The 10114-nt window shown below is 31.7% G+C and overlaps 1 protein-coding gene across 1 annotated transcript in view; it reads left to right on the top strand.

Moving 5' to 3' along the window:
* Window positions 1–3670: 3670 nt before the first annotated feature.
* The window catches only part of LOC111710868 (FMRFamide receptor), a 9507-nt gene continuing 3063 nt past the window's right edge, over window positions 3671–10114 (top strand). The window contains exons 1-6 of the mRNA XM_023485039.1: window positions 3671–3741; window positions 5009–5078; window positions 5968–6007; window positions 8417–8460; window positions 8970–9051; window positions 9173–9239. Of these exons, the coding sequence (XP_023340807.1) occupies window positions 3679–3741; window positions 5009–5078; window positions 5968–6007; window positions 8417–8460; window positions 8970–9051; window positions 9173–9239 (366 nt within the window). The 5' untranslated portion in view covers window positions 3671–3678. The remainder of the gene's footprint in view (window positions 3742–5008; window positions 5079–5967; window positions 6008–8416; window positions 8461–8969; window positions 9052–9172; window positions 9240–10114) is intronic.

Raw genomic sequence — 10114 nt, 5'->3', positions numbered from 1 at the left:
GTCTAAGCACCCTTGTAGAGTTCCCCCCCCCCTGGTTTACAAGAAATGCCCCTATGTAAGCTTGACAAAGGTCTAAACACCCCTGTAGAGTTACCCCCCGCCCTGGTTTACAAGAAATGCCCCTGTGTAAGCTTGACAAAGGTCTATTAAATGGTTCGATATTCAATAAAAATCCACCCACACTGCACACAGTTCACTTGATCACATAAATGCGCACAGATATATCTCTGGGCACAGCTCTTAAACATATTTTACACTCCTTAAAACTTATTAGATAAGAATCCAATAACATTTAGCAATTGCGAATACTTTATTCGTAATTTCTAATAGAATGTTAGAGGATGTTATAGAATGTTAAAAAATGGTAACGAAATTGAGCTTTAGCCACCAACACTTATTTTTTAATCCCTCAATGTCGTAGATCTTAGATATCTTAAACTACGAATTATTAAAACAAATAGTCTAAGCTTGAGGTTGCAAAGTTGGATGATTTAGAAATTTGAGTTTGTGGCAAAGATTTAATTACTTTATAAAAATGTGTGAGATGGTCCTAACTTTCGGTTCATGATTTCGTTTAATAATGTTATGTTTGATAGATCGATATTGCAAACATAAAGATATTAGAATATAACAAAAATATTACAAAAATTCAATAACAGAATACTAAATCTTTCATGAGAGGTATAGTAATTAATGTTCAATTTAATATTATATTGGTATTATATATAATAGTTTAATTAGTTTTTAATAGTTTTCAAGTCAATTCGAGGCTAATGTTAAAAATGTACCCTGGTCAACATGCTGATTTATAAAAGAAAATTCGAGTTTTACAAGTACAGATAAAAAAATGGTGTTGTGATAGTTTTCTATATCGTCAAAGATGAAAATTTTTAGAAATTATGGAAGGTAAAACCAAAGAACTCAAAGAAGTTAGTAGTAGGTTTTTACTTCACTTATAAGTTCTATTTCGATGGGGGTAGAATTAATTGTTTTAATATTATCAATTTTCATCTGTATTTTATTAGGAGTTATTTACTTTTCTTATACATGCATCCTCAATAGAAAATGATCAAAGCTTGGAACTTTAGAACAGATAATCTTTAATCCCAACTACTTAATCCGAATATCCATTCTGGAAACTTTTAATTTTAAACAATCTCAAGAAATAATAATTGTCTTAAAACATTTTTTTAAAGTGAATATTTGCAAATTACCATTTTTTCATCTTATAATCTGAGTTCGTTTCCCTTATGTCCATTTGACAGCCCAAATTTTTATTTTGAATAATCTTTTTAATTCGTTTATTTTCTTGTGATTTTTAACAAAAATTCCTTTTATTTTTTTTTACCGATTTTGAATGTTTTTATATCGTTAGAACTGACGAGGGTCAACCCAGACCGAAATATATTTTCAATAAATGTGGAACTATCATCTACTTTTTTACTCTACAGAGGTTTGGTCCATCACCATCACCGAATTTTAAAGAAACTTTTAATTTTAGTCCTAAATCCACTCTTTTTCTCACTCTTTTCGATATCTGTTTTTTTTCGATATTTGTTTTTTCAATGAGAGTGCAGGAATATAGTCGTAAATTAAGTGAAGACCCTTCCTCCAGTCAAGAAAACGAACAAATCTGGCGTTCCTAGAATCAAATTTGTTGATCTAAATATTTAATCTCGAGACTAACATAATCTCGAGATTATGATAACTCGAGATTGGCTAAAAGAGAGGATTGCCAAATTGTATTCTCGGTAATTTTGCTTTAATCACATTATGCGAACTTTAATTGCATTGCATACAACCAAGGAAGGAGGGGAAAATTGGAAGAAATCCCGTAATGTCGTCGCTGAAGTCTTATCTTTTAGGAATAACCCTGTATTCGGACTCTGCTCAGAAACTAGCTCCGAAATTAAAAACCAGGGATTCGTTCTCCTATACAGGGTGTCCCACGAAACTTGACTATTGGTGAATAGTTTTGAATGTCTTCTTCCATAAACTGTATTGGATATTAAACACTTTTTAAAGTTTATTTCGTTGATAAAATCTTTTACTCACATATTTTTTAACTTCGAAATCAGTTTCACTATAATATGACTGCCGTGTACTATTTTGCTCTTTGGTATCAATTATTATGGAAATTATGGAAACTGTCATGTTACGTGGGACACCCTGTATCAGCTGTCTTAAAAAATTCGACTTTTGTTTACAAAGTTTTTTTTTGATATTTTTGACCTAAAACTAGATTTTGAGCTGTCCCAATAATTCACAAGAAAAGTGTAAAGAACCTCTATCCCCCTTACCTTTCATATACTTTCATTGGTCTAGCTGAACAACTTTAAGAAATCGTATGTTTTTGTAAAATCTAAATAGCACTGCAGTCTGCAAGTATACTTCAAAAAGACAAAAACTGTTGAAAAAAACTACAAGTTTAAAAATCATTCAAACATTTTTATTTGCTATTTAGATACAAAGTTTAATTCCAATGTTTCGTTATTTTATATCCCCCCGGGACTGCAAACGTAATTTAAAGTGACTCTCTGTGCAAATAAAGCCATGTCTGATTCATAAAGGTACCCTTGAATTACCTTTACATGATTAATAATATTGACAGAAGTGTCTAGATTTAAAAGTGTTTAATTCCTACAAGTTATCCTGCACTAAAAATCGTAAGTCACTTTTGTAATTGCAAATGATCAGTTTTCAAAATTATAAATAATGATATCTAATTCATACTACTGTACATCGGACATGAGAGTAACTTGAAATTACGCTTACAGTCCCTTTAAACGCCCCTGCTTAGAGATCTAAATAATCTGTATTACATATCCTTATTTTTTAAATACGTTTTTCTATTCAAAGGATTTTAAAAATAAATTCATATTTGTATTTGTACACATAAAACCATGAGAGGAAATAGAAACTTAATATACAGGGTGTCCCAATAAACATGGGAATTCAGTGACGAATTGGATATCGTCTTTGTTATGAATTAGCATTGCAATATTTAATTTCAAAAGCCATAAGATTATTATGTCTGCTAGAGATTATTTAATGAAAACGGTAATGAGTGTCTACAATGTCTCTGCAAGATGAACAGTGAAGACGGACAAGTTTACTCTGTTTGTATATATACTGCAATTTTCTTGTTTAACTAAGTACAATCGTATGCAGTCAAAACATAAACAAACAAATTGTAAACAGCAGACGAAAATCTTACGGATTACAGCTTTCTCAGAAGGTATCACTATACTAAATCAGAGAATATTTAAAAAGACGATATCGAATTCGTCACTGAATTCCCATTTTTATTGGGACACTCTGTATGTAAACGTAATTTCAAGTGACCCTCCATTGCTAGAGTGCCGCGTCCAGTTCCCAAGTGACCCTCCATTGCTAGAGTGCCGCGTCCAGTTCACAAGTGTTCCCTTAAAAGCTTTGTCTCGTCAAGTATGAATTAGATATTCAGGTTTTGTTTTTCAAAACTGATTATTTTTAGTTGTGGTTTCTATACAAAAGTGACTTACCATTTCTTGCTTCAGAAACCATAGAGAAATTAATAGTTTTAAAGTTCGAAGAGTACTCAAAATATGTTCTTTTCCTTTTTATCTTCTATTTTCTACAACATGAATTCTATTGGTGGTCAATAAAATCCAACATGGCAGAAATTATTTCAGATAAATGGATAAAATGTCAAAACAATTTACAAATCAATCAATCAATCTCACTTCAAATCACCATCAGGTATCTGTTTTTTTTTGTACCAAGAAGTTATCTCGGTTTGTCTGTCCGATCATAACTTATGAACCTCTGCCTGCACCGATTTGAATCAAATTTGAATCAGGGAACTCGGTAGAACCACAAGAATGTATTTACATTAGTAAAAAAGTTCTTAGTTGAGCGATTTGATTTTAAGAGAGAAGGCAAAGCCGGGTTCCCAAGCTAGTAAAGGGTGTCCCACGAAACATGACAGTTGGTGAATAATTTTAAACGTCTTCTTCCATTTCTTCCATATCTTTCATATCTTCAATATCTTCCATATCTTCCATATCTTCCATATCTTCCATATCTTCCATATCTTCCATATCTTCCATTTCTCTCTTATACCATGTATGTATTAGATATTTCATCTTCTTCCATATCTTCCATATACTGTATTAGATTTTTAAGACTTCTCGTAAAAATTCTGTTCTCAAAAATATTTTACTTTGAAAAAAATTATACTAAGATATGACTAAATATGATATTTTATTTTATTCTATGGTACCAAACAACAATCTATGGAAAAAGACCTTTAAAGCTATTCATTAACTGTCTTGTTTTCGTGGGACAGATATTATCTAGGATGTAATGCAAGGAAAGTTATTTCAGAAGTGTACGCATCTTTTGTACTGCAGTGTACTGTCTCTGGGCGGTAATGTAAACACAAGACGGATGTCGAAGCCTGACATGGGATCCATCTTTCACATAAAAAAATCAATGAAATATTCTGGTCATAGGAAACTATTATGTGAATTATCAAAATTATCAAATGTAATGCTTTTAACCTCCTCGGATACTAAACGAACACTGATGCATCTATTCTTGTTTACAAATTCCGCCCAAAGAGAACTGGTTGCAATATGTACGCAGAGTATACACGACCGCAATTAACTTTCCTTGCATTACACCCTAGGATATTATGAACTCCTTTCCTAGGAGTATGTTTAAGTGTACTTTTTCAAGAGTATAATTTCCTGTGTACAACCTTTCAAGGGCATTTTCTAAAGGGCAACATTCCAAGGCTACTTTCCCAATGGTAAAAATGAGAAAATCAATTATATTTTGGAGTACTCAGGTATTACCCCGCCTTTCAATATTTTTCATTATCTGCAACGGTTTTTTCATAATATTCACTAAATATCTGAATATATTTAAAATGTGGAATTTGCTTCTCTTTTTATCTTTAGGATTTAACTTCTGATACCTTTTTTTCTTTAGGATATAATTTCTGATACCTTTTTATCTTCAGGATATAATTTCTGATAGCTTGTTTGAGTTCTGGGTTCCAGGAGTACTCCTCAATATTGTTGGAATACTAGGAATACAGATAATACAACTTTACAACAGACAGGAATTATTTGTTTAAGACCGTAGATGTATAACAATATAGATGGAACAGTAGATGTCGTCTTTTCAAGCTTTCGTTTTTCGTTCACAATAATCTTGAGGCAGAAGCCCAAATGAGTTATGCGCATGCCGCATTGAAGACAGAGAGAGAGCATGCACGTAACTCCAATGGGCTTCTGCCTCGGGGTTATAGTAAAAACCTAAATCTTGAAAAGATAACATCTAGTGTTCTATCTGTATTGTTATTAATCTATGTAAGAGACTTGAAACTTCCAATCAAAAGAAATCTTTATTTTACCATTGTTTTTTCTAGTTTAAAAGTGTTTAATTTTAATATTTCCGGAATTTTTTCTGTAACATATAAATCCACCAATCATTTTGTGAATAGACATTGCAATTACAAATAACTAATTTTTAGGAGAAAATAATATAGATTATAGATACCTCAATTTTTGATAAATAGGCAAAGGTTTAAAGGTTTAAAGGTTTAAAGGTTTAAAGGTTTAAAGGTTTAAAGGTTTAAAGGTTTAAAGGTTTAAAGGGTTAAAGGTTTAAAGGTTTAAAGGTTTAAAGGTTTAAAGGTTTAAAGGTTTAAAGGTTTAAAGGACATAAATGGAGAGTTATTTAAAAATTAGGACAGAGTATTGTTACGCAATCAGATAAATTCAATTTTGTGGATTTCAATAATTTTGTTTTGCAAGATCTTGGATTTTTTTTGTATGTTTGATTTAATATCCTTTTGTATTTTAAATTTAAGTCTACAGAAACATAAAGACCCCCTCCCCTGTAAACGGAAATTAAGAGTTCTATTGTACAAAACTTCAAAATTATTGTTGTAATTTCTCTATTTTGTATCTGCAGGATTGATTGGAAACTTCATCACAATCATAATATTGTCCAGGTCAATTTTCTACAACGTTACGTAGTCTTTTTTAGTTCCCTAGACCAATTTAGCATCCTGAGCATCCTGAGCGTAGCATCCATAACTTCCCTGAAAAGTAATTGCAAATAATTACTACATTACAGACCCATGATTCCCTCAATAGCGGGATGTTAATTTACTTCGCAACATCTCATAGATACAATTTAGTGAAATAACACCCCGATTTTGGGGAAGTAATGTTGGCCAAAAGGCGGTAAAAAGAAAAAAGCTCGGGGCCCTTTCACAAAGGAACTTAACACTTGCCTAAGTGCATGCCTTTATATTTTAAACTTTGACTATTTAATCTTTATGGTCTGTGCTAAATTTCCGAGAAATAAGAAATGCGAAAATTTCGCAAAAATTTTACAAAAAAATGATGAAAAAAGAAAAAAGAAAAGAAAAATTTCGCGAAGATATGCGGACTTCATTTTTTGAAATGCAAAATTTTTGCGACAGTTCATCAAAAAAGACAACATTTTGAAAATATAATTTCGCGAAACTTTTTTTTCGTGAAATTTCCTTTCGTTTTCGTATTTTTCGCTTCATTTATATTCGCGAAAATTTTTCGTTCGCTGGAAACCCTAAATTATGGGATTAGAAAAGTGTTCGGGAAATTTTAAGTTTTTTGTTTTGAATGTTTCTTTCACACGAAGGTTAAAAAAAATATTTGCATAATGCCATAATTTCATTTTTTTTGTAGAATTTGAAATGTAATATTTTGATTTTGAATGTCTGGCCTAAGTGAACATTTGTTGTCTGTTTATTTACATTCTGTCTACTGGGAGATTCTAAGTGTTTTCTTCTAAGCTTTGTTTGTGTTCAGAATATATCTCCGTTAACGATGGGATAGTTTAGGAATAATTTTCATATTTTTTTTTTGGGGGGGGGGGGTGAGTTAAGTAGAAAAACTAAAATCATAGTTCAGCTTTGCATTTGATTTCGATGTTAGAGTTAACTCATATTTACTGAAAAATAGTATTGACCCAAATAGTTTTTTCGATGTCGACAATTTCAAAAAAAAAATAGGAAATAAATTGATATGTGTTATCTAGTTACATAGAAGTAAGCTTGTCATTTGAACAAACATTCATTTCCAGCAAATACAGGGCAACCCAGAAATAACAGGGATTAGGGGATTTTTAGCCCTTTTAGACGTTCAAAAACTTGAAAATGTGCTTCAGAAGCGGTTATTTATGTAAGATGTTGTCGTCTGATCCTTCTGGTTGGTGTAAAACATATCGAAAATTCGAACATCTCATTTAAAAAAGAAGTTAATATTGTTCAAGAAACAAAAAATTCTTTTACGTATATACATGGACCCCTAAGGTTTTTCTTCTGGGCCGTACGTAATAAATACAGTTTGAACATAACTGCAAGTTCCTGCCCACACAATATTTATTCTGCGTAAATTTATTTCAATTGAACAATTTGTTGTATAAGTAATATCTACAANCCCCCTCTGACCTTGAATTTGATTTCTCTAAAAAAGTTGTTCATTGTCAACTCAAGAGAAATTCACAAATTGCCGATTACTTTCTTTGTATGTATCTGAAATGAAACATTGAAAATTGAAATTACATTGCCATTGAGATTATATTTCATCAATCCATTATTCTTTAAGGGACTGTTGTAGGGTTTCCAGCTAAAACAAATTTCGCGAAAAAATTCTTTCGTTTTTCGCGAACTTTTTAGCGAAATTTCGTGAAAATGAATTTTTTCTAAAGAAAGCGAAAACGTTGCGGAATTTCATGAGAAAATCAAATGCGACAATTTCGCGAAAAATTGCAAAAATTTCGTTTTTTACGCATTAATCTGTTTCGCGAAAAAATACTAAATTTTCGCTAAACAAAAAGCAAAAATTTTTCTCTTGTCGTTATTTTATATGACCTCTATTTCTTTCAAGCATGCCAGATTCAGACCTTTAATACCTTTAATAATTCAATAATATAATTCAACAATTTGGAAGATTAAGTCGGATGTTTTTGCTTGAAAAGTCTTCATTTCTGATCAATTCTGCATTGTTTATGCGCAAAGCAATGCGCAAGTTACTTAAATAAACAATTTTAAAAACAAAAAATAGATATCTGATTCTTGACTAAACAAAGATTTAAAGGGAACCGTTGTGAATCGGACATTGGGGGGTCTCTTGAAATTACGTTTACAGTCGCTTTAATACAGACTGTTTTGGTGTTGTTTGTTTGTTTGTTTGTCTGATCATAACTCAGCTGAACCTCGGGACCGATTTTCCTCAAATATTTATTGGTGAGCTTGTTAGAACCACGGGAATGAAGTTCTTGAGTTTTATAGAAAAACTTTCCAGGCCAAGCTGGGTTTTAAAGCTAGTTTTCAATAAAATATAAAATAAAATAAATATGAAATTTGCTGCAGGCCCTCCATGAAGAGTTCTCTCAATTTTATTCTGCTGGGACTAGGTCAGTAAACAACTTTGGAGACATTCAAGGGGACTGTACAGTGTACTGTACAGTCTTTACATTCAAGGAGACTGTACAGTGTACTGTACAGTCTGTAAATTCAAGGAGACTGTACAGTGTTCTGTACAGTCTGTACATTCAAGGAGACTGTACAGTGTACTGTACAGCCTGTACATTCAAGGAGACTGTACAGTGTACTGTACAGTCAGTACATTCAAGGAGACTGTACAGTGTACTGTACAGTCTTACAAGAAATTATGTCGATTTCACAGAGAAACCACAAATAAAAATAAACAGTTTGAAGATACGAAAACATGAATATCTAATTCAGACAAAGCTTTTGTAGGGTGACGTTTTAAGTCGGGCCTTGCCATCTTTGCATTGAGGGGGGTGTCACTTGAAATTACACTTACAGTCCCTTGCTAGGTGATTCAAGGGTTGCAAAAAAATAAATAAGAATTTTGCTATAATTACTTCCATTAACACTAAAGTTATTTATCTATTTTCAGCAAGCTTCGATACCGTTCTTATTTTTACTTCAGTACTCATGTTCGGTATTCCAGGCATACAGACCTTAGAGGTTATTAACAGGTATCATCATTATCATCATTATCATCATTATCATCATTATCATCATTATCATCATTATCATCATTATCATCATTATCATCATTATCATCATTATCATTAATATTATATGATGACTGTTCAGGAATAAGGGAATGTTCTCTTCATTTGTAGAGGATGATTACCCAATAATCATGCCATACATTTACCCGGTTTGTATTTATATTTTTTACTTTAAAGGAATTGGTCGCTGAAATGAAAAGGAAAATGATTTGAATACAAAAAAATATTGCAACAATGATATATTAAATATATCTCACAGTATGTTTTAAATGGCATTTTTGATGAACTGGCAGAGGCGTTGAATAAGGAAGAGAAAATAGTTCATCGATTCAAAAAATTTTTCTTTTTTGAATTTTAATATAGACAAAATTTCTTTTTGTGCAATATATCTATATATATATAAATTTGACTTGCCTCTTTATTTGTGTGTTTGTAGCTTATAAACGAAAACTCTGCCGAGCCTCGAAGTTTTAAAAAATCGTTTTAAAAAACTTTTTTGTACATTTTCTGATAAAAGCCGTAAAATATGTTAAGCTGTAAGATTGTTATTTTTTATATAAGTGGATTCCTCTAGGACTTACTTAAACATGTGAGTTAAAATCAAATTAACCATTTTCGTGCTTATAACACACTAAAACTATCCAAGAAGCAAAATGTTTTGAATTTACAGTTCAAATTTAGCCCCCCCCCCCATAGGAGCTCTTAGGGGGCCAAACATTTTTTTTCACTTCGCGCATATTTTGCTCCCCTGACTTATCTCTTGTACGCCCTTGCCGGTGTACAGTAGTGAATCGGAAATGTGAATGGAAAGGCACTTGAAGTGACATCTCAAGTCCCTTTAAACCCTTTAATTGTAAATTTTAAAGCTTTTTCGCTGTTGTAGATAAAATTTTAGAACCTAAAGTCGTCTTTCCTTCATGAGGAGAAATTTCTTGTTTTCATTCGAATCTCCTTTCTCCCCAAAAAAGTGATTTTCCTAAGTATTTATTTCTATTTTTAATCAGAAGATGTTTTCATAAAATCA

Source organism: Eurytemora carolleeae, unplaced genomic scaffold (assembly GCF_000591075.1).
Source record: "Eurytemora carolleeae unplaced genomic scaffold, Eaff_2.0 scaffold1077, whole genome shotgun sequence".
Taxonomy (NCBI): domain Eukaryota; kingdom Metazoa; phylum Arthropoda; class Copepoda; order Calanoida; family Temoridae; genus Eurytemora; species Eurytemora carolleeae.
Note: the sequence above shows the minus strand (reverse complement) of the source record. Positions and strands in the feature narration are given on the sequence as shown.